Source organism: Eptatretus burgeri, chromosome 9, assembly GCF_056783735.1.
Source record: "Eptatretus burgeri isolate ZD-2024b chromosome 9, Ebu_testis_v1, whole genome shotgun sequence".
NCBI lineage: Eukaryota > Metazoa > Chordata > Myxini > Myxiniformes > Myxinidae > Eptatretus > Eptatretus burgeri.
The window spans coordinates 25,565,536-25,590,196 of NC_140969.1; the positions used below are offsets into that span (position 1 = coordinate 25,565,536).

The 24,661-nt window shown below is 48.9% G+C and overlaps 1 protein-coding gene across 3 annotated transcripts in view; it reads left to right on the top strand.

Annotated features, from left to right (window-relative positions):
- The window catches only part of LOC147019746 (1-phosphatidylinositol 4,5-bisphosphate phosphodiesterase beta-1-like), a 369,820-nt gene that overhangs the window by 282,204 nt on the left and 62,955 nt on the right, over window positions 1–24,661 (top strand). For all 3 annotated transcript variants that reach the window (XM_085894415.1, XM_085894413.1, XM_085894414.1), the window contains 3 exons: window positions 699–823; window positions 5,109–5,263; window positions 10,531–10,698. In XM_085894415.1, the coding sequence (XP_085750541.1) occupies window positions 699–823; window positions 5,109–5,263; window positions 10,531–10,698 (448 nt within the window). The remainder of the gene's footprint in view (window positions 1–698; window positions 824–5,108; window positions 5,264–10,530; window positions 10,699–24,661) is intronic.

Consider the following 24,661-nt stretch of genomic DNA (forward strand, 5'->3'; position numbering starts at 1 on the left):
AGATAGAGGATTTCCAGAGATTTCCCAGAGTGAACAGACCAGAAAGAGGATGTGCAAGAGCAGCGGAGCAGGATTTTAAGACACATGAGCTGATGCCATCCAGTCCAGTTGCAGAATCAGTCGAGGGTTGACAGAGCTCTTTATTCAGTTCCATTCTTCCCTCCAGGGTTTCTCGGCAGCTGTTCACCACGACCTCAGGTCATCCCCCATCTCGATTCATGATCTTTTCTACCTCAAATAACTGCATTTCCAAGCACTCCCTTTTCCAGGTCAATGTGATTTTTTTTTTTCCCCTTCTCCCTCACCTCTTTTCATTTGTTAGTTGTCAGTTGGTTTGTTCTTTTTCTATTCCATCCCCAACGTCTCCTTCATTTTCTTGGTGTGTTTCATTCAGCTTGTTCAGTCCTATGTGTCCTCCTTCCCTTCCCCTTGATCTCACTCTCGCTACTCTGCTGTTGGTGCTTCCCCTTTTCTTTTCCATTTTGTTCAATTCCATTCTGCTCTAGCTCTTCCACGAAACTCAATCATGAATGCAAAGCCCCCTCCCACCCCCACCAAAATAGTCATCAGTCAAGATGGAAATGCAAAGCAGGCCAGTCATTTTGGTTTCAAAGTCACTGAACTTTTTTTATTTTTACATGTTTTAAACCATTTTCTGTGAAAGGAAAAGAGATACCTCCTTGACAACAATTGTGTAGATACAACAAGACACAGCTGAGTCGAATATATCCAAAGGGCACACGTGTGGACTCGTCAAACTACATGCCACAGGTCTTCTGGAACGCTGGCTGCCAAATGGTGGCTCTTAACTATCAAAGCCTCGGTGAGTTTGCTGAGATCTGCAAAGGAATGCTTCTCCACCCAAAGCTACACTTTGGGAATTGTCTTACTCATAATCATTTTCATTAATCCAATAATAAAGCCTGCAATGAAAACTTTTAATTTTAATGTGTCAATAAAAGATTAGTTTGAAATATTTTAACGTAATCCATAATACTGTTGCATTTGTCTGTGCAAGTCATGCTGAGAGTGCCTTTTATGCTGTCTGGATTAAAAATTGTGCATTTCCTGAGAATGACATGAATGGTGCTCTCGTTTGTCCGTAGGACAAAATATTTGCTATGCAGGTCTTGAGCGTTGATTGAAAATGAATGTTAGTGATATGGTTTAATCACGCTACAGCTTGATTGTGTTACATTTGTCAAACAGTAAAGTGAATCAAGTGTTGAAAAGCAAATCGATGATTGCACGATATATTTTTTACAATAAGTAGTGACGCCTTAGCTAAATTAAGCATATACATATGGCACGGCATGATTGTCATGTTAAATTTTCAAACATAGCATGGCTAGAGGCTGGGTCACATTACAAGGTAAGTTGCTTCCCAAACAGTCCATACCATGCGCTCCTGGTCACCATGTGTGTAAGTGAGCAGGATTCTGTAATGTACTGAAATGGAAGATGCTTAGCAGGCAGACACGATGCGGAGGAACAGTCGAGCCGGGCTGTGTTGCACAGTGCGAGCGCGGGCGTACTGTGCCCGCGGCTCCCCTTTATTCCGTATTCGCACACTCACGAGCCGGACGACTCCAGCATTACTACGACGCCTCAGGCGGCGCGCACACCTTATATCCCTCGCCGATACACTGACCACCACGACCACTCCTCCCATCATCACGCCCATCATGCCTCATCATCATGCCCTTCCCCGTAGGCCCGCAGACTCCACCACACTCCTCCCCCCTAAAACTATGAGTATTAAATGATTACCATTATAAGAAGCATACAGAACACGAAGGACTCCGTATAATAATCATGAAAATAAAATGAAAATAGCGAAGTATAACAACACACCACATCATATAATGTGTCGATGCGAGCGAGTGGAGCAGCAAAGGCCAGGTTCCAAAGACGGAGGTGCACAAAGCACCCACCACACTCTGACCGCGTTACCGATATGAAGCAGCAAATGAGAAGTACAGCAGCACTACGCAGCAAAAACGCCCCCAGGCGGCCCATGCTGACATGGCCCTCGCCGAGGTCGTGACGACCTTCCAAGCCAACCTCCCCCGGCACCATCAAACGCCTCCGGCCCACTCCCCCCAGGCAGACCCGACGTAGATAAACATTCCGAGGCCGGAAGCCCGCTGTCTGGAAGCCGTGGCGCCAGCCTTAATCGACCTTGGCCGGGGGCACTGAACAGCGCCGCTGGCTGTATGCTTTTAATGCTCCAAAACAACTCACGCACCACAATCAGTTGAGACGCCAATGCCCGTCCAAACGGCCTTGAGCGAACACAGAAAGCTGCGCTCGCAACCAGAGGTGGGGGTAACGCCGACCAGGGCACCAGTCTTGGTTCCGAGTCGACCTCTGAGACCCACACGGCAGCTAGACGGGAGCAACTCCATTTAAACCACACTGCAATCATAGGCTCGTTATAAATCACTACGAACATTATCCGAAGCATTGCAAATTCATTTTTTCCGTACAGCGCGCTCTTTTGATAAAATCCCAGCACATGACAAAGCAATTACCTGCGGCCCGGGACAATGGAAGGCCAACCCAACCTTTTTATTCGCCACCACCGCTCCTGAAGCCCCCACATCACATTGATCATAATACAACTCCCATTGACTGATCTCCGCCAAATCCACTTTTACACGAGAACTGCTGGCATTTATTTCAACAACGTTAAACTGCATCACTAGAGCAAGGAAAAGCACATATGCCATGAACAACAACATACAACCCACATCACGAATCCGCTTCTTGGTTGTCGACTCGATGTTGTGACTCGCGACTCCCTTTAACGCCACGGGCTCACCGTCACCTGTCGAAGCTGCCTGCACAACACCGACGCACATTGCCTCACGAACCCTGCCGAAGCGCGGGAACTCATCGCGAGCGAAGCGCGGGAACTCATCGCGAGAGCTGATCCAGCTCTCGCCGCTCCCGAACTGCACATCGCCGTCGCAGGCAGCAACGAACGGTCGCTCCCGCTGCATCGACGCGGCCCCCGCCGCCAGAGCCTCGCCCTCGGTACTCGACGAAGGCCTCGAAGAGAGCACTGGCACATCTGGAGGTACGAACCGGAGACCCAGTCCGAGGTGCGCCAGCCAGTCCCGACCCAACAGGGGGGGGGCCCTCCCCTCGTACAACGAACACCGAGAGCCGGGCGCGTCGATCCTGGTAGCGCACTGAGACGTCGGCCCTCGCAAGCGGTGCAATCGCCTCACCGGTGTACGTGTATAACGACAAGGCCGTCTTGACCAGGCGAATACCGCGAAGACCACGAGCCGCCCGCTCATCCATGACCGACACTGCCGCCCCGGTATCCACGCAAAACACAGTCGGTTGGCCATTCACTTCGACCTCAACCGTGAAAGGCGTCGTCATCTCCGAACCAACGGAAAACAGACTCAACCGTGGTTGCATCTCCCGCTCTGGCTCGCCGGCATTGTCAGGCCCCGGCTGCAGGCCGATCTCCAGGTCACTGGGGTCCTCCCGCACCTCGTCATCCAAGACCCCAACGGAGGCCCCGCCATCCGACACACACGCTTCAAATGTCCCACCTTGTGACAATGCAAACACACGGTGTTCTTATACGGGCACATTTGTCGCAGGTGCGGACCCCCACACCCCCAGCAGCCGCGGAAAGTCCCTTCGCTCCAGGCGCGACCGTGCTGCGGTGCCCCTTCGCTCCCGGTGCGACCGTGCTGCGGTGCCCCTTCGCTCCCGGTGCGACCGTGCTGCGGTGCCCCTCGTCCCGCACCGCCAGACGCGCGTGCGACCTGCGGCACTTGAGCCACCGCTCGGACTCCGGGCTGCGCGACCCGCGGTACTTATGCGGTTACCGCGTGGACCTCGGGATTAGTCGTCATGCCCCAGCTGGAGCTACTCATTACGTCCTGGCCAGCAATGGCGCGGACATCCGTGAGCGTCTGCTCGACAGACGAAGCAGTCACGACCGCCGAGTCGAATGTGATGTCGGTCAATCGCAGGATGGCTGCTACCATCTTTGCGTCTCGCAGACCAGAAATAAAACGATCTCTGAGCCTTGTCGGACGCTCCTCTGTCGTGAATTTGCACGGCACAGCCGAATGCTTCACTCGTGCTACGAAGTCCGCAACGCGCTCCTCGCCACCCTTAGCGAGATGATCGAACTGGAACCGCGCGAGATGTAACGACTTCTCTGGCGCCAAGTGGGTCTTCATTTTTGCCACGATGTCCTGAAAGGATAGCACATCATCACTGGGTCTATTTGGAGCCACCAAATCACTCAGCAGGCGGTAGTGCTCCGTTGATAGCGAGGCGAGCAAAATCGCCTTGCGTTTCTCTTCATCCTCTACATCATTCGCCCGAAAGTAGCAACCTAACTGTTCAGAAAACAACTCGAATTCATCTCCCCCGAACACGGGTACACGTCCGTGTGCCGTGCCCTGACCTTCCGCCATGCTCCGTGAGACCCTTGGCTCCGTAGCTTGGAACCGCCCGGGTTACTTGCCGACCCTGCACACGCCGATCCGAAGATCCTCGTTCGCCAACTGTAATGTACTGATATGGAAGATGCTTAGCAGGCAGACACGATGCGGAGGAACAGTCGAGCCGGGCTGTGTTGCACAGTGCCTTTATTTTATTTTGCACAGTCCCTTTATTCCGTATTCGCACACTCACGAGCCGGACGACTCCAGCATTACTACGACGCCTCAGGCGGCGCGCACACCTTATATCCCTCGCCGATACACTGACCACCACGACCACTCCTCCCATCATCATGCCCATCATGCCCTTCCCCGTAGGCCCGCAGACTCCACCACAGATTCGATATAGACCATTTCAATAGTAGTTTCGTCCCTCAAAATTTATATTAGGTCATTCCTTGTGGAACTTTTTGCCATTTTTCAACTCTGCATTCGGTGGGAAGCACAGGGATTTGTGACGGCGTGCCATCGACTTCGCTCTCGTTTTAATTGCTGTTTTATTTTCATTTTGCCGTTTTCAACTTTACCTTTTTTTTTACTGCTTTTGCTCTTGATGTAGATGTTGTGTTCGTTGTAGTTTTGAATGACTCTCCTCCTGTGTACACACTTACATATGTTTGTCCACAGATCTGCCCATGCAGTTAAACATGGGAATATTTGAGTACAACTGCAAGTGTGGATACCTCTTGAAGCCTGAATTTATGCGACGGCCAGACAAGCACTTTGATCCTTTTACGTGCAACACCATTGATGGCATCATCGCTAACACCTTTTCTGTGAAGGTAAAGCACGTCAAAAAAAGGCAATTTGACTTTAAAAAGTGTGAGATCACGAAATGTATAAACCACAGAAATATAACTAATTGGAGATTGTTTATTTTCTGATAACAAAGGATCAGCGATCCACCTATTTGACCACATAGTAATGTATTTTTAAAATTATTTGTACAAAACACAATACATTTACGAAATTTTCATATGAAACATTTACACCTTGAGAGAAAGGGTAGAAGAGGTGAGATGAGGGGTGGCAATAACATGGAGGGTTCATCTCTGATTAGACTTTCTTATTAGTCTAATAGGCCTTTCAATCCATGCCATGAGGATCTGTCTATTTCTGTTGGCTTTGGGGGTATGCCTTCAGGGTGGGGGGGAGGGGGGAAGTTGGACATGAGAGTGGGGCTTGGGGTGTTTTCGTCCCCAGTGGTTTTCTTATTTTTCAACTGATTATTTGCCATGATCATTCTTCTTCTTCTTTAACGGCTACAATTATTCCCATGTTCTTGTGAGGTTGGCCACAGGAAGCTTGGCTGAACCAGCTTGCTAGGCCTGATGTTCATGAACCAGCTGAAGCTTTCATGAACCAGCTGGCTAGGCCTGATGTTCTACTAAGGTTAGGGCAGGAAGTTACAATTTGTTCATCGTGCTGGCGATAGCTCGCTTACTCTTTGTGAAGGACACCATGGGATCTTCGCGAAGGATATAATTCAACGTCCATTCGAGGGACAGCACACGCATTGATGAATGACCATGCCTATGAAACATCGGGATTGCACACCATCAATATCAAGGATCATTTTACCTTATAGAAAATCGAGTTTCATCTTGTACTCACCGCTAAATGTTGATGACTTCGTCCAATCTGAGCGGTGTCCCATAAGCTGTTAAGCTTGAGAGTGGGTGAGTACAATCACAAATTCAATAAAAAGCAAGAAATGGCATATCACGAGTGGGCCAATTCGGTGTTGTATCCACAAAATCATATTCACTCTGTGACTTGTATGTCATAAATGGCTGGTGTCATGGGAATAAGCTGCTCATCAAAAGGGATGTGATGATAGTAGTTGAAAGGAGTTAAAACCCACTGAAGATATAGCCATGATGCAGAACGTGGTATGAAGCTCCATGAGTCAGTAAAGGAAATACGTTGCTGAAGATAGGGCTGCGAATGCAGTTTAACTCCAGTGAAACTCAAGTCCGTGAGTTATTTACACGATGGTGTAAAATATGAGCTGCCAGGTAGAAAAGCGTCATCACCCTTCCGTTAAAGCCTTCCTCCACGCCCGTCCCCCGATAGTAGTATGGGGCAAAATGATTGCTTAGAAACCAGATTAAGAAATCACACCTAAACTACTGCCATTGGTGGGACAATTAAATAGAACAATGTTCATGATGTAAAAGTACTAACAAATTGGCACTGATGAAAAGTACTCCACAACCTGTACCACCTTCAATGTCATTCATTGCATTTCATGCTCACTTTACAATAAACTTTACATCACGGAAACTGGACAACGGCTTGGAGACTGCTTTGGAGAACACCTCAACGATGTCGGAACCACCAACAATTATGACATTCATAAACCGATTTCTCGTCACTTTAACTCGGCAGAACATGCCCTTCATCATATGTCTGTTTGGGGTTTGATACTCTACCATGGAAATTTTTGACTCCCAGATTTTCAAAGAACATTTTTTCACCCATAAACTTGGAACTTCAGTACCAAATGGCTTGAATGGAATTTTTTTTCGTGCAAGTCACCGTATCTATTCAGGCTCATTCTTCACCCCTCTCTTCTTTTGCTTTTTGCAGTCCATTTCCTTCCTCGTTTCTCATATTCCATTTCCTCTTCTCTCCCATTCCCCGTCTTCCTCCTTTCTTTTCCCCCTCTAAATCCCCAACCTCCTTCTATCCCCATCTTCCACCCCCCCTCCACCTCCATCTCCCCTTCCTTCTATCTCTCTCCCCTCATCCTGTCTTCCCCTTTCCTTTCTTTGTCTTCTCCATTTGAAGCAATGAGAACCAGGAAAGTGGCATCAACAAATTCGAAATATAACTGGACTGCATAAGTGCACTCCATGCTTCCCTGATACTGATAAGTCAATCAACTATATTGCATTTGAAATTAATTCCTATTTTGCTCAAATTTATTCTGCTCTTCCTCCCTTAAACTTGTCTTTATTGACACCCTACCTGCCAGCTCCATCACCTCCCCCAGTTATCAAACATTATCAAGTTTATGAACGTCTACTTCATTTGAACGTATATAGAGCTTGCATCCTGATTTCCCCTCCTGACTTCTTAAGGAATTTGCCAATGAATTTTCTGAACCTTTAACTGAACTTTTTAGCTGCGTTGCGTAGCGAACGCTGGCTCTAAGAGAGCTCCGTGTTGTTGTTGTTGTTGTTGTTCTTCTTCTTCTTCTTCTTCCAAAACCTTTCTGGGGGTGAGAATAGGGAGTGAAGCAGGCAGGGAGGCCACATGGAGGTACCTGATACCCTGAGGCATCTCATGCCCTGGAGGCACCGGATAGATGCCCTGATGCCCTCGAGGCACTCGATGCCCTGGAAGCTAGCATAGCAAGGAGATTGACTGATGAAATGACGTGGCTCTTGGACACATTTGTCCTTGTTAATTTATCTCATATCTGGTTGCTTCCCTGACACCTGGAAAAATGCATCCATTTGTCTGTTTCCTAAAACCACCCCAGTCATGAAATATGATCAGCTTCGACCACCATCTAGTACCAAATTGTTGGAGATCAATCACATGTGTCATATCCTCCAACACCCAGTCAGCTAAAAAATCCCTCAAATACATGAGCGATCACAGGTGAAATAGATAGTGGATTCCAAAGTAGTCTCCAAGCCATTGTCCATGTATTTGAGGGATTTTTTAGCTGACTGGGTGTTGGAGGATTTGACACATGTGATTGATCTCCAACAATTTGGTAATATGAAAGGATGTTCCATTAATCACTATTTAGTAGGTATGTTAGATTTGTATACACAAGGGCCTCGAAAAAAATCGAGCTACTTTGCAAATTTCTGTGCCGTCAATTTTTGTATGGCACATGACTATATTTGACTACACAACTGTTGTTGAAAAGATCATTCAATTTGGAGTGAACCATGCAATTCTGCCCACGATTTGTAGCTTTCTATACCAGTGATCTCAGACTGTTCGGTACAATGCAGCTCCAGTACGTCGGTACAATGGAGCCAATTCAACTCTCCTGTGGGGTATCACAAGGCACAAAATTTGGGCTGATCATTTTCCTCGTGATGGTAAATGACGCTGCTTACTGCATGCATATGTCAATGGAAATACGTCGATGACCTCAGTGTCGTTGAAATATTGCAAAGAACTGAGAAATCTTGCATTGGGTTTACTTAGTGAATGGTGCAGTGACAATGACATGATGCCTAAGCCGGAGAAGTGTAGGGTAATGTGGATATCATTTTTTCACAAACCACTTCCTCCTCTTGAACTAGCAATCGATGATGCTCCCTTGGAAACCGTTTCATCTATGAAGCTCCTCGGTGTCATAATTTAAGACAATCTGAAGTGGAATCAACAGGTTGAGCACATGGTTAGCAATAATTCTAGACATTTGTACATCTTGTGTAAGCTCAAGAAGCTGACATTTCAGGCCTTACCCTTCGGCAGAGCAAAAGAGAAAGGAAATGGGGTAGGGATTGGTTAAATATGACTTCTTTAAATGACGCCATCACTGACGAACTGGGAATGGAGAATGCCGATTGGACAGAGGTGCGCGAGTCATGTGTGACAAGAAGAGTGGTATGAAAGTTGAAGATTTCAAAATAATCTACAAGATGCCTCATCTTAGAATTTGGAGCACTTGTATGGAGTTCAGGTCTCACGATATCCCAAGTTGCAGATATTGAGTGAGTCCAAAGTGAGCTTTGCGAATGATCACCTTTCCAAATCATTTTCCCTATGCAGACGTTTTACTTGCTTTCAGTACTTCTTCGTTGCTGATTGTTGCATTAAACTCGTCACACACTTTTCAAAGTCTCTATTCATTTCTAGTTGTCATTGCCACCTTTTTTTTCAAACTCGACAAGTAGTATCAAGACGTAGTTTGACAAACTCCAAACAAATATCATATATCGCTAACCCGAATACAATGAAATAAACAATCACCCATCCCATTTGTTGAACATTAATATTTGAATTTTTTTTAATTTTTCTTTGTTTATATCATTTTACTCTGTTCATTTTTAATTTTGTGTGTTGCTTGTATATTGTCTATTTTTGTCTTTTGCACTTTTAATTATCAGCTCTCTACCTTTTTTGATTTATTTATTATTGTTCATGTGCTAATTTTGGTTTTTAACAATAAATTTTCATGATTTTTCTTGACTAACTATTAATTTCGTTGTGTTAAACCTTTTCAATAGCAGAGTCTGACGGTTTTTATTTTTGATGCTGATTTATATTGATATATTTTTTATCAGTAATATTTTGTAAACCAAATATCTTTAGTCTTTGGACTTTTGTTTAGTGTTTGACAATAAAACCGAAATTATTATTATTAAATATATTCTCATTATATCTCCCTTCTTCTTTTTCTTCCTCTTTCTGTTCCTCTCATTCTCTTCACCAACACTTTACTCATGATGTTTCACTCTGAGCAATATGTCACACATGACGCGCGCACCTCTGTCCAATCGGCATTCTCCATTCCCAGTGCGTCAGTGATGGTGTCATTTAAGGTTTTATTTTACCAACCCCCACTCCATTTCCTTTCTCTTTTGCTCTGACGAAGGGTAAGGCCTGAAATGACAGCTTCTCTTTTCTAAATGGCAGATCAATAACCATGTAAAGTATTTTACTTCCTCTTTGTTTTAAGTTTCTCATTGATTTGAGCTGAAAAGTCATGTGCGTGTTCTATAAATTCATGAAGTTGCAGTGATCTTGATTGTTATTTTCAACATTCATATTTTCTTTGCTCAGGAGTATAGGTGGATCAGGTGAGACATTTTTTGAGAGAAATGCTCAGCTGGCATTATGGCTTGTTCTGCATTCATTTATAACATGTGTCATACACTTACTGTTTAAAGTACAGAACGAAAAGTAGTTGTTTCAACTTTGGTTGCCTTTGCTTTTTCTATTGCCTAATAAATTACATGATTGCACGTGTCATTGTGACACCTGATTTGCATAAAATATTAATCTTTCATCATGAGCAATATTTCCTTATATTTGTAATGCAACATACTTATTCGTTTTTTTTTTTTTACAGGTAATTTCAGGGCAATTTTTGTCTGACAAGAAGGTTGGCACATTTGTAGAAGTAGAAATGTATGGTCTGCCTGTGGACACGAAGCGGAAAATGTACAAAACCCGCACAAGCAAGGAAAACAATTCGATAAATCCAGTGTGGGATGAAGAGCCCTTTGTGTTTAAAAAGGTATGAGTGTTTGAAGTTTCTAGTTGTAGAAAGATGTTCCTCAGTGATTTGTTCTGATTCCACTCTAATTTTGTTTACTTGCATCCACTGGATGTAATTTTATACAATTTCAATACCTGTTTTCATTGCTAAGGTAATGCTACCCATATCTACCTGTCCATTCATTCTGATGACTTTCTGCTTGCTTGAACTTCAAACATGGACGTGCAGGAATTTTCTTAAACTTAAAGCTTTTAAGACTGATACGCTGGCTGACCCTTGGCCCCTTATGTCCACACAAAACTACATCCCCAGATGGTGAACCTTGGCAATCACCCCATAAATTGATATTTTGTCTGCAGTTCTTAATCTCGGTTTTACACTCATATCCTGCACATGACAAAAATCTCAAATCTTTAATTTCCTTTGATCCTTCTCATATTGCTCAAATCGGCTCATTTTTAATCAGAGGACAACTGAATTATTTCAATTCACTGTTAGCAAGTTTGGCTGCCTCTTCTCTCGGGCACATACACCGAATGCAGAACATGGATACAGATCACATAATTTCAATCATTAAGGCTCCTCACTGGCTTCCAGTGCGTCAATGTATTGATTTCAAAATATTGTTAACTTTTAAAGGTCACATGACACTCAAAACGATCTGGTTATTTATATATTAACTTGACCTTCCTCGTGAAGAAAAAATCACCCATTTTTCTTATTTTTTAATCAAAAATGGGATAATTAGACTAATATTTCAAACATTTCTGGTGCTTTTCACAACTTGCTATGCCCCGCCCCTTAAAAAAGTTGATTTCAGCGAACCGCAGCCTTCACGTCATCTGCAGAACGTGACTTGCACAGAGTGGATTGACTAGATGTCGCGCGCCGTATAAAGTACGTACAAATGCATTGTGCACATGTGTTTGCTATCTCACTGATCATCTTAATTCCTGTGATTGTTTCGCGGAAAAGAAATTATGCTTCTGCGCCGTGTATGCACAACAATCACGAGGCAATTATTTATCCCTTTACTACCTTGTCGAAGTCGTGTACAAATCCAATACATGTATGCACAACTAGAATTGGCACTCAGTAGAGTGCATACCTTCGCCAACGCTACATTTTCCTCCCCCGCCCCCCCAGAAACCGTTGATTGTGAGGGTATTTAATCCCATACCACATCTGCCATCTCTTATGTGTTATGATGGCTTAAAAACATTAAATTTCCTGCTGTTTGACACTAATTCACGTACATTGTACAATTTCTGAATGAACTCCCTGACCTTTTTGGGTGTCAGTGTCAAGTAAATCTGATGACAACTGGTCACATTATAAGAAATCAAATATTACACATCACAGGATAGGGAATTGAATTCAAAACATTTTGAATCTACTTACATGCAAATTGTATAAGAATTGACCGCGTTATGATAATAAAGGTCATTGACCCCCCTGACCTGTGACCCAAACCGCTAGCAAAGGTAATGACTTCATTGTGTCATATCGTATATCACAAGATTGGGCATTGAATTCACAACATTTTGGAATTGGTTACATGCAAATTGGATAAAAATCAACCGCACTATGGCAAAATGACGATTTTGACCTTTTCATGACCTTGACCTTGACTTTTGTGCTCTTAATTTTGTAATTGGTATTAGAGTGTGGGGAACAGAAGTCAACATTTTGGTGTTGGTTTCATGCAAATCGGATAAGAATTGACCGTGTTATGACTAAAACCGCACATTTTGCAATGTCGTGACCCCCCCTGACCTATGACTCCCAACCGCTAACAAGCGTTATTACGTCATTGTGTCATGTCACATATCACAAGATGGGGCATTGAATTCTGAACATTTTGGCATTAGTTGCATGCAAATTGGATACAAATTGACCACGCTATGGTAAAAAGACGATTTTGACCTTTTCATGACCTTGACCTTTGACCCGATCGTTCCTAAAATCTAATCAAATGGTCCTCGGATAATAACCAATCATCCCACCAAATTTGCTGCGATTCAGTTCAATACTTTTGGAGTTATGCGAATAACAAACAAACAAACAAACACACGTATTCACAAATAAATAAATAAATAAATAAATACACAGCGATCAAAACATAACCTTCACAACAAAGTTTGCGAACGTAATAAAGGGCTATACCATGTCCACAAAATATTAAATGCGACTTGAACCTTTCCATTAAAAAAGAAACTTACAGGGACATACAAGTAAAATACTAAAGATTAATATTGCATCATTTCAAGGTGCAAGGAGATAATTTTAAAATCAAACGATGTGAAAAACCTGCACCCACATTTTCCAGCTTATTGAATTGTTCGTTGAAACCAGCCTGCTGGGATAGGTACGATTCCACATACATGCAAGCCAGGTATGGCTGCACTCGACATACATGGGTTTATTCTAAAGTGAAGGTACTGCTTCCATTGGCTTGCTATTCATTAACATTTGGCCAAAATGCTGCAATAAATGAACAGGGAAAAATATTGTTGCGGATTCGCGCCCGCCGGCGTGCGAGCGGCCACGTAACGCGGCACGTCGCCCACCGGACGGACAATCCCGTCGTGACCCTCTCGGACTAACGCCGGGAACTAGTCACGGGTGGGCCTTTCGGCCTCACCACGATCGTGCCAATCGGCCCCCCGCGTGGGATAGGGTTGCTCGCCAAATTCTACCTACCTAAGTACCCACACGGAGGGTAGACCGGGCGATCGCACCTCGCCGCAGGTCGACTTCGGACACGGGCCACTTTAAGCGACCCGTTCCGTACTATCGGGATAACCGAGCGGTGTTATCGTCAACCTCGACGGTTCGATTAATTATTGGGCGTATTTAGCCCACGACTAACCCTTTACGTGAAGTAAGATGGAGATTCAATAAAAGAAAAGACGAAGCGAAACGGGAAAAACAGTTCAACATAAAGCACATTTATTCCACGGCAAACGGAAAGCACACATATACAATTATACACCAAAAGCAAATGTAAAAGTAGAAGAAACACAACAATTCTGCACAAAAAGCAAATGTAACAATGCAGATCTACTACCGACTACCGAGCACACGGCAACACTTATAGTTTTACTTCACAGACGGCGCCGACAACACATATACTCAAAGCAAAAGAAAAAGGGACCACCCTCAACTACAAGGGGGCAGACGGGCCTGGGGCCGAGACCGCGTCGAGCCTACCCGTCTGGTGATGAGCCGCAAAATGGCGGCGGCGCCCCGACTCCACGGGCCTCGCTCGCACTGCCTGGAATGGGGTGGGAACGGGGCCCCCTTCTCACACTATCTCAGCGCGGGGGGGGGGGGGGGAAACAGGAGGGGTTGTTGATGCTCGGGGGGGGGAAGAGGATATCTCGCTGGCTTGGGTCCCGCGACGAGCGACTCCACCGCGACCTCGGTCGCGTTACCGGCCTCCCCTCTCCGCAGCTCCCCGACTCTGACACGAGCGCAGACCTCCACAAAGATCCTTGGCTTCTCCAGCCTCCCCGGACCCCGACAGACACTCTCTCGACTGCCTTCGCCGCCGCCACAACTCTCCAACTCTCCCACTCTCCACTCTTCTCAACTCCGTCCAACTGCTTCTTCTCAACTGCTAACTCTTCCCAACTGCCCTTCTCTGACTGCCCCGATTCGCTCCGCGCTCGGTGCTTTATAGTGCGACAGGAGAAATCATATGCAGATTTTTGGATCAGGAATCGCTCGGGGGCGGAGCCACGCTCCCCATTCGACAGAGGAAAAGTGGGCGTGAATGATTCTTGATCCGCGAATCTGCATATAGCGATTATACTCCGACGTACCTGGAGGCGGGGCCAAATCGCCCCACGCTCGCTGATAGGACGGAACAGAAGTGGGCGTGAATCGTTCTTGATCCGATTTCTCGGAAAGGCTGGTGTTTTTGCACCCGCTGCTCGGTGCGCGCCCTGTACGAGTCCAGGATCGGTGCCCACAAGCGGCGCGGGAATGGCGGTGATGCGATGGTTGCGAGAGCGAGGTGTGACGGCAAGGGTCGTGGCTGTTGGTGTGAAGCGACGTTGCGGTTGGTGGTTGTTGTGTGATGGCTGTTGAGACGTGGTTGGTGGTGGTTGTGGTGGTAGTAATGGCGGCTGGTCCAAAATAAAGATAGTAAAAGAAAAACGGCTATCCTAAAGGGTCGCAGCCCGAATGAATGACATTTATTCCCTCAAAACAACGGGTTTGGGCCGAACTACACATATACTTACAGAGATATCTCACCTACGGGACCTGAATGGTGGTTTGCGAATTTCGTCAACCACAACACTACCCCCTCCCCTTTTTACAGACTCGTCCCGAGTCGTCAAATTTTCGTGTGCCATCATGTGTAGTTTTCCCCGAGTACATTTTACCTACGGATCCCTGAGTGCAACATTCATGGTATTCGTGTCCCCAAAATAAATAACCTGAGGGCTGAGTAACTACCCAAACAAACTCACTCACACGGACGACTAAAATAAAATTGCCGGCGCGAGGACAGACATGCCGGGGGCGCACTCATATTTACAGTAGATCTTAACCTTAACTTACAAATTTTACACTAAACCATGGCCCAGGATCAATGGACTCTGCAAAAAGAAAGCAGTTAGCAGGGAGCCAGGCTGCTCGCATGCAGTCTCTGGCTCAAACAATGCAGGTGACAGGGAACGTGGCCGGCTGCTCACACGCAGTCCAAGGCCTTCCCTTTTGAAATGAACCCAGTGAACCACAACGGTGCATGGGCTGCACAAACGCAGTCTCCGTGCCAGCTCAAGTGGCACACGCAATGAACACAACGGATGGATGGATGGACACAAAACGGTGCACGGGCCGCCACTGCAGGCCCGTGTTGTAGCTGCCAACAGGGCAGTTCTTGCAGCTTGCAAACTGTTGCTTTCTGATCCTGGCGCACATGGCAATGAACAGGGGGGGCAAAGCAAAAATTGAACGGGGCTGGTGAACAGGGGCAGTGGGCATGGCATGGCAAAGGTGATCAGGCAAACACAGCCTGCAGAACAAGGCTGCTGCAGGCAAACACAGCCGGCAGATGAACTGGCCGGCACAGGCCTTGCAGAAAACAGCTGCAGACGATCCGGCCGGTACAGGCCTTGCAGCACAGCAGCTGCAGCCGATCCAGCCGGCACAGGTCTTGCAGCAAAACAACAGCTGCCGATGAAGCTGGCCAGCCTTCGCCGTTCAGTGTAGGTTCGTGGAGGGAGTGCGGTGGTGCTGGCCACTCGGAAGGCGGGCTCGGACCTACTCTACGGTCTCCCTCCCAACCTATCGCCTTTGCCTGTCACTGTCTATACCCACTCCCTTAATTTGTCAAACCCCAATTTAGCCCCAACTTATTTTTTTATTTTTACTTCCCCACTATAAATCGGCCCCTAACCCACTGTACTGTCCTTGTTCGGCTAACCTATCCTGTCACCTAGCCTACTCCCAACCCCTACGTTCCCTTCCCGGAGGGGAACAAGGGAGAGCTAGCGTCCTGTGTCGAGGCCCAACGAAGCCTCAGAATGGCCTCCCCAGACTTCAGCGATCTAACCCAAAGTGGGTCCAGCGGCCCACAACGAGAGCGAGGGGATGGATGGTGCGGAGGGGTACACTTCCTAATCTACCCTAACCATTAACCTGTTAAACGACCCCGGGGCTTTCAACAAGCGCCTCTCGCTTAAACCATTGGTTCTAACAACCCAGATTCCCGTCGCCTGTGTTGGTGTCCTCACAATTTCGGGCCTCGCCCCCCAATTTTCTTCCCGTGCCCTCACACGGTCTCATGGCTGGGATGCGTGGCTCCCTTTGGCAGGCACGACCCTCTGCCGAATCTCCAGCTATGGCACCCCCGGGCACTACACTGCCTCCGAGCCTACCAGCTCCCTAAACACCGGGGAGTGCCCCCCATGGCACCTCCCCTGAAACGCACACGTGGCAGGCTGGCTTCCCAAGCCCCTTTCCGAGGGTCACCCGTGCCCACAACACTGCCCACGCGGCTAACGGTGCCCCGGGCCCCCGCACCAAGCGGGCGCACCTGTGCCCACTACGCTATCCCGGCCCCCCATGGGCCCTTGGCCTACTACGGCCGACTAGCCTGGTGCCCGGGGTACCCACTCAGCGATACTCACCTTTCGCAGCCACGCTCCCAGCCCGTCAACAGGGCTCCTGCACCCCTCCAAATGGGTCTCGAGCCTACTTTCCCACCAACAACAAAACGACCTCCATTTTTCAATTTGACTAACCCAGCTAACTCACTTTATACTGACCCCAGGGTCCCTTGGGCGGGAGTCACTCCTCCCCCCAATCACTCATCGCACCATGCAGTCCCCATTCGCTCCATACACACAGACCCGCTGGCCTCACTCACTCACCAAGCACATGCTTCCACTTCACTCACCAACAACTCTTCAACACACTCACCGCTGAACTCTGCCATCCTTCTAACTACATCACCTAACTAATTCGTGCTCCCACGTCGTCCCTTACACTAAAGCACGTTCCTTTTAACACTACGTAGCTAAGCTACGTCCCCACTACACATTCACTGTCTGTCACTGTCTTCTAAATCAAAAAATCATTTTATTTCCCAACCTAACTCTCGCTACAATCCCTCTAACTAATCCATTCCACGGGCCCCATGAGGACTTACCCCTGCCCCATGGAGCTGGTCAAGCTATGCTAACCCTTCCCCCGAACTAGTTTCCATCCTGTGCCCTGGAAGGGGGTCTTCCACCCCTTGCCCGGGAATCCTGTTCACCCGAAAGCCAGGCTTGCTGTTTTTTGTTTTTTTTTCCTACATGCGCAGCACCAGCGCGGCAACTCACAGCTCGCGCACTTTGCACCTGACCGTGACGTCATGCAGCTGCACGTGTACCTCGTCCCTCCTTGGACGGTACCATCCGGCAGGGATACCCCTCCTGCCGGATTCCAACCCCGCGTGCAGCCATGACTTCACTGTGCGCATAAAAAAACACAAGCCCCACGTCTCGAGGGGTTCCCCACGCGAACACATGTGCTTTGCCCATTGGAGCTTAACACACACGATGGCGTGGAGAACCCGTCCGGTCCAAATCCATAATCCTGCCTAAACTTTGTCCGTCCGCGGGATCGGCAAATCCACCGCTGGCGTTTCCGGGCGGGACTTCACTCTCGCAAGCGAGCACGTGGGGGCCTCGTGCGTTGCACAGCACGGACCTCGCGCTCGCTGCTGGGTGTACCCGGCACGGTCCCCGAAACAGCTACAGCCGCTACTCGGCTTTTTTTCTCTGTCGCAGTCTCCGTCTCCATTCGACACACGCACTCCCGCGTGTTACGACGCTTACACACCTCACCATTAAACTCACACCGGGAGACGCGGCTGCATGTTCACACATGCCGACCGACATCTCCCTTACACACAGCGACCTTGCACGCGCTGTCTCTCTCACACTCGGCCGCTCACTCACGCATGCCATTTCCCTTGCACACGTGGCTCCACTCACTAGCGGCCTTTCACTCACTCGTGCCATTTCCCTCACACAAACCATACCACTCACACACGCGGGGGCACTCGCTCGTGGTGCCTCATCCACACACGGCGTGCTGGGAAGCACGCCCTTCTGCACACTTACCACCACACCACTCACACACGGGGTCGCTTCCGCACACGGGGTCTTTGTCACCCACCCGGTCCCTCTCACACACGCCCTTGCACCCGCGCTATGCGTGCGTTGCAGCACGCATTTCGTCACACTCGTGAACACACACCTCGACACCACACACACCGGGACAACCACACTGGGGATTCGTGTTCCCACAACGGTCTCCGGGGCCTCTATACCCCCCAAGCTCTCCGTGCACCTGTCCACAGCACTCCTCCCCTCGACCTCGCAAAGCACGACCGAACCCACCTGGTCGTGACTCGCCTCAAGGGGGCATACTCCCTCCCCTCGTTCCAGGAGGCCATCCCGTTGCTCGCACCGGGTCCCTGCACGGTCCGCCAGCTCACCCTCATGGTCCTCCACTACCTCTGTGTGTGTGTGTGCGTCACTAACCTTGTCCAATTCACCCTCTATCTCCCGTGTCTCTATACATTTTATTCTTTCTGTCGTCTCCTCGTGTCTATTGGTCTCTGCTTCTTTCTGGCGTCTTTCCCTTATCTTTACGTAGGTCAACCTTGCTTTCTCCTTAAGTCGCTTCCGTCCTTCCCTGTTTTTCACTCCTTGCTCTTTCACGATCTCCGCGTACCTCATCCTTGCTTTCCGTCTTAATTGTTCTTTTCTCTCTCTCGCAATTCCTTTCACCTCGTCTCTTGTCTCCCTCGTGCACGTCTCCGTCACGCTTCTCGCCCAACACGTCCCCCGAATTATTTTCTCCTTACCCGCCTCCACCGCGGGCCCGACAGCCGTTGCACTCCCTCCCAGCTCGTTCGCTCCCACACGTGGAGTCGCGATTTTGAGCTCCACTGTCGTCGCCTCCATGTCCGCCTGCAGGCTTCGGCCTATTTTCTGCATCTCACCCCGCAGCTCTTTCATTTCTTCCTTCATTTTGAGTGCGTTTGTTTCCATATTCGTTTTCATTTCGTGCATGTCCCCACTGATTCCTGCCAGCATGGCGCATAGCCGGGCCATGTCGGACGCACTCAGCTGAGCGGATTCGGAAAGGATCGGGTGGTTTTGGCGGAGAGGGGGAGGGGAGGTGTCATACACCGCGGCCGCCGCCGCACCTATTTCGGGCTCTGGGTTCAATTGGGCGAGTTCGTGTTCCTGCACAACCAACATTTCCTGCTCGGGGTTTTCATCCTGGACCATGGATTCTACACATTCTAAATCCATTTCTAATACCCCCGGCTCCTGCTCGCCTTGAGACGCCATCTTATTTCTCGTAAAAGGTTAATTTGAATCGCTCGTAATTTGGAGGGAATCGGGGGTCGCTCCTCTCACCCCTGGACCGATTCCCGCGAATTTAGCTGGAGGCAGGAGAGCCCGTTTTCCCGCTCTCCGACACCAGTGTCGCAAGGAGGGGGATGAGTTTGTGTCCCGCTCCTGACACCAAATGTTGCGGATTCGCGCCCGCCGGCGTGCGAGCGGCCACGTAACTCGAATCGCGGCACGTCGCCCACCGGACGGACAATCCCGTCGTGACCCTCTCGGACTAACGCCGGGAACTAGTCACGGGTGGGCCTTTCGGCCTCACCACGATCGTGCCAATCGGCCTCCCGCGTGGGATAGGGTTGCTCGCCAAATTCGACCTACCTAAGTACCCACACGGAGGGAGACCGGGCGATCGCACCTCGCCGCAGGTCGACTTCGGACACGGGCCACTTTAAGCGACCCGTTCCGTACTATCGGGATAACCGAGCGGTGTTATCGTCAACCTCGACGGTTCGATTAATTATTGGGCGTATTTTGCCCACGACCAACCCTTTACGTGAAGTAAGATGGAGATTCAATAAAAGAAAAGACGAAGCGAAACGGGAAAAATAGTTCAACATAAAGCACATTTATTCCGCGGCAAACGGAAAGCACACATACAATTATACACCAAAAGCAAATGTAAAAGTAGAAGAAACACAACAATTCTGCACAAAAAGCAAATGTAACAATGCAGATCTACTACCGACTACTGAGCACACGGCAACACTTATACAGTTTTACTTCACAGACGGCGCCGACAACACATACACTCAAAGCAAAAGAAAAAGGGACCACCCTCAACCACAAGGGGGCAGACGGGCCTGGGGCCGAGACCGCGTCGAGCCTACCCGTCTGGTGATGAGCCGCAAAATGGCGGTGGCGCCCCGACTCTGCGGGCCTCGCTGGCACTGCCTGGAATGGGATGGGAACGGGGCCCCCTTCTCACACTATCTCAGCGCGGGGGGAAACAGGAGGGGGTTGTTGATGCTCGGGGGGGAAGAGGATATCTCGCTGGCTTGGGTCCCGCGACGAGCGACTCCACCGCGACCTCGGTCGCGTTACCGGCCTCCCCTCTCCGCAGCTCCCCGACTCTGACACGAGCGCAGACCTCCACAAAGATCCTTGGCTTCTCCAGCCTCCCCGGACCCCGACAGACACTCTCTCGACTGCCTTCGCCGCCGCCACAACTCTCCAACTCTCCCACTCTCCACTCTTCTCAACTCCGTCCAACTGCTTCTTCTCAACTGCTAACTCTTCCCAACTGCCCTTCTCTGACTGCCCCGATTCGCTCCACGCTCGGTGCTTTATAGTGCGACAGGAGAAATCATATGCAGATTTTTGGATCAGGAATCGCTCGGGGGCGGAGCTACGCTCCCCATTCGACAGAGGAAAAGTGGGCGTGAATGATTCTTGATCCGCGAATCTGCATATAGCGATTATACTCCGACGCACCTGGAGGCGGGGCCAAATCGCCCCACGCTCGCTGATAGGACGGAACAGAAGTGGGCGTGAATCGTTCTTGATCCGATTTCTCGGAAAGGCTGGTGTTTTTGCACCCGCTGCTCGGTGCGTGCCCTGTACGAGTCCAGGATCGGTGCCCACAAGCGGCGCGGGAATGGCGGTGATGCGATGGTTGCGAGAGCGAGATGTGACGGCAAGGGTCGTGGCTGTTGGTGTGAAGCGGCGTTGCGGTTGGTGGTTGTTGTGTGATGGCTGTTGAGACGTGGTTGGTGGTGGTTGTGGTGGTAGTAATGGCGGCTGGTCCAAAATAAAGATAGTAAAAGAAAAACGGCTATCCTGAAGGGTCGCAGCCCGAATGAATGACATTTATTCCCTCAAAACAACGGGTTTGGGCCTAACTACACATATACTTACAGAGATATCTCACCTACGGGACCTGAATGGTGGTTTGCGAATTTCGTCAACCACAACAATATGTTGGCACAACTATGAAAGACAAATTTATCTGTCCTATTACACAGCCTCAAAGTCTCGGGACTCTTTCGCATTAACTTATACATTGTGTGCATGCTAATACAAGTTACTTGTCAACTCGAGAGTCGAGACGAGTCCGATAAATCCATCGTCCCTCCGATTTAGCCGATACATCTGACGTGCTGTAGCTTTCTTTTATTATTCTCTTTTCTTCATTGTTTTCTACTTGCGCTACATGATGACAGTAGGAATAAAAAAAAAGAAACGCAACAGAACGTCAGATTTATGGGACTACTCGAGACAATTGTGTCACAAGGTGTGTTCTGCACACAAGTTTTCATTGTATCTGGACAGCGAGATTGCTTTGTTTTATGCGCGGAGAGATACGGCCGATGACATGCGCTGGTCTTGCTTGTGATTCATTCGCCACGGTGCAACATGTCCGCTGCGCTGCGCTGGTCACGTCACGTCACCTCACTAAAATATTGCTGATATCGAGCAGTATGCAAGTCGAATTTACATTATTGAATTACGAATAGGATTTAGTCTAACCAGTTGTTATTGCCAAGTCTTCCTTCGATGTCCTCCTGATCATCATGAACTCCGGGAATTTCATCGCCATTTTCCTTTGCTTGTCCTGCTTCGGGCTCGAACTGGTAAGGCCATATTTCATTTCCAGCAGCCTCAACTTCACCTCCCGCGACTTCGTTATCCGACACTTCTCTATCTGATTCAGACCAAAACCTTCATTTCTCTCACACTCACTGTCGCTACCAAACAAATCAGAGTCCATGTCATCCATTATTCAAAACCAAATGTTTGATTTTTTTCAAAGCAGAAATGAACGAAGCGATTGAGTCGACCAATCCAATGTGGAAATACATAGGAAGCCAATATAACCAGTAGACCACCAACCCGAGTAATTTACGTGCAACCTTTGTCGTCCTGCTGTTGACGTAATGTGGGTTTACGCCCCTTTCAGTAGATTTCGGCAGAATTTTTAGGGGCGTTCCCGAAGAGGTTTTTAAAATTTTACAGAACGAGTATTGTGAAAAAAACATTGTCAGATCTGAAATCACGATGAAAAACTCCTATAGGATATGTGTATATATATATATATATATATATATATATATATATATATATATATATATATATATATACACATATATATTGTTGCGGACGGCCACGTAACTCGGATCGCGGCACGTCGCCTACCGGACGGACAATTCAGCCGTGATCCTCCGGGAACTATCGCCCGGAGCCAGTCACGGGTGGGCCTTTCGACCTCACCACAATCGTGCCAATCGGCCATCCGCGTAGGATAGGGTTGTTCGCCAAACTCGACCTACCTAAGTACCCACGCGGATGGTAAACCGGGCGCTCGTACCTCACCACAGGTCGACTCCGGACACGAGCCGCTTGGGCGGCCCGTTCCGTACCATCAGGATAACCGAGCGGTGTTATCGTCGACCTCGACGGTTCAGATTATTTACCGGGCGTTGCACCCACTACGAACCCTTTACATGAAGCAAGATGGAGGGTCAATAAAGAAAAGACGAAGCGAAACGGGAAAACAGTTCACACAATGCACATTTATTTCCCGGCACACGGAAAGCACGTATATACAGCCATACAGTCAAAATGCACATACAGTAACCAGAACAATAAAAGCAACAATGACGCAGAGTTAATACCGACTACGCGCACACACGGCAACACTTATACAGTTCTACTTTACAGACGGCGCCAACACACATTTACACCAAAGCAAAGAAGCCACCCTCATAGAGAAGGGGGCAGACAGGCCTGTAGGGCAAATGTGCGTGTGACCTGGAGGAGCGGCCAGGTCCGCGAGACCGGGGGGGGGGGGTCCTACCCGCGCCCTCGTGACGCGTTGGTGGGCGAGCCGCAAATGTGGCCGCACAGCTGTGCCCCGACTCCGTGCTCCTTGGCGGGTTTCGTTGGCACGACGTTTGGAGTGGGGTGGGAACGGGGCCCCCTTTTGCACTATCTCAGCGCGGGGGAAAGGGGGAATTGTTGATGCCCTGGCGGAGGGGAATGGCTGGCTGGCTTGGGTCCCGAGACCTCATCGCCGATCCGAGCGATCCCACACCGCGACCTCGTCGCCGACCGCCGTCCTTCTTTCCTCGGACCCGAGCTCCCTTGCCTGCAGTTCCACCGCTCTCCCTCGCTCGACTCTCTCTGCAACTCTTCTCCGTTCCACACTCTCCTCACCCGACTTGACTTGACTCGACGCACAATTCGCCTTGCGCTCGCCTTTTTATAGGCGGGCAGGAGAAGCGTAAATGCAAATTTTCGAATCAGAATGACCTCCGTGGCGGGACCACGCTCGCCCATTGGTCGGAGGAAACGGGGGCGTGGACCTCCCCTGATCCTAGAATTTGCATATATCGACTTCACACACACGCGCCTGGAGGCGGGGCCAAGCCGCCCCGCGCTCGCTAATTGGACGGAGGAAAAGTGGGCGTGTAGCGTTTTTGATCCGAATTTTAACTTGGAAAGGCCGCTATTTGCGCTTGCGGCGGTGCGCTCGGCACCAAACGCCGAACGGGCCCGAGACAGCCCGATGTTCAGTGTTCACAGGTGGTGCGGGAATGGCTGTAGAAGGAGAGGTGAAGGTGGTGGAGGGTTGATGGTTATGGTGCCGTTGGGAATGGCGGTGATGCGATGTTTGCGGGATTGAGTTGTGAAGGTAAAGGTCGTGGCTGTTGGCGTTGTTGTTGTTGTTCTCTGAGGGTTGGAGCGTGGTTGTAGTTGGTGACGATGGCTGGTGTGGTGGTTAAGGTGGTTGTTGTGTGATGGCGGTTGAGACGTGGTTGGTTCAAAATAAGGATAGAACAGAAAAAATGGCTAACTCAAAGCGTCGCAGCCCGGATGACCACATAATTCCCTCTATACAACGGGTTTGGGCTAACTACACATGTACTTAGAGATATCTCAACTGCGGTCCCTGAATGGTGGTTTGCGAATTTCCACAGCCGTAACAATGTTTATATATATATATATATTTTTTTTTTACGAATTTCGCCCACCCAGCGTGTGATCAGCCATGCAACTCGAATCGCGACGCGTCGCCCACCGGAACGGACAATTCGGTCGTGACCCTCCTG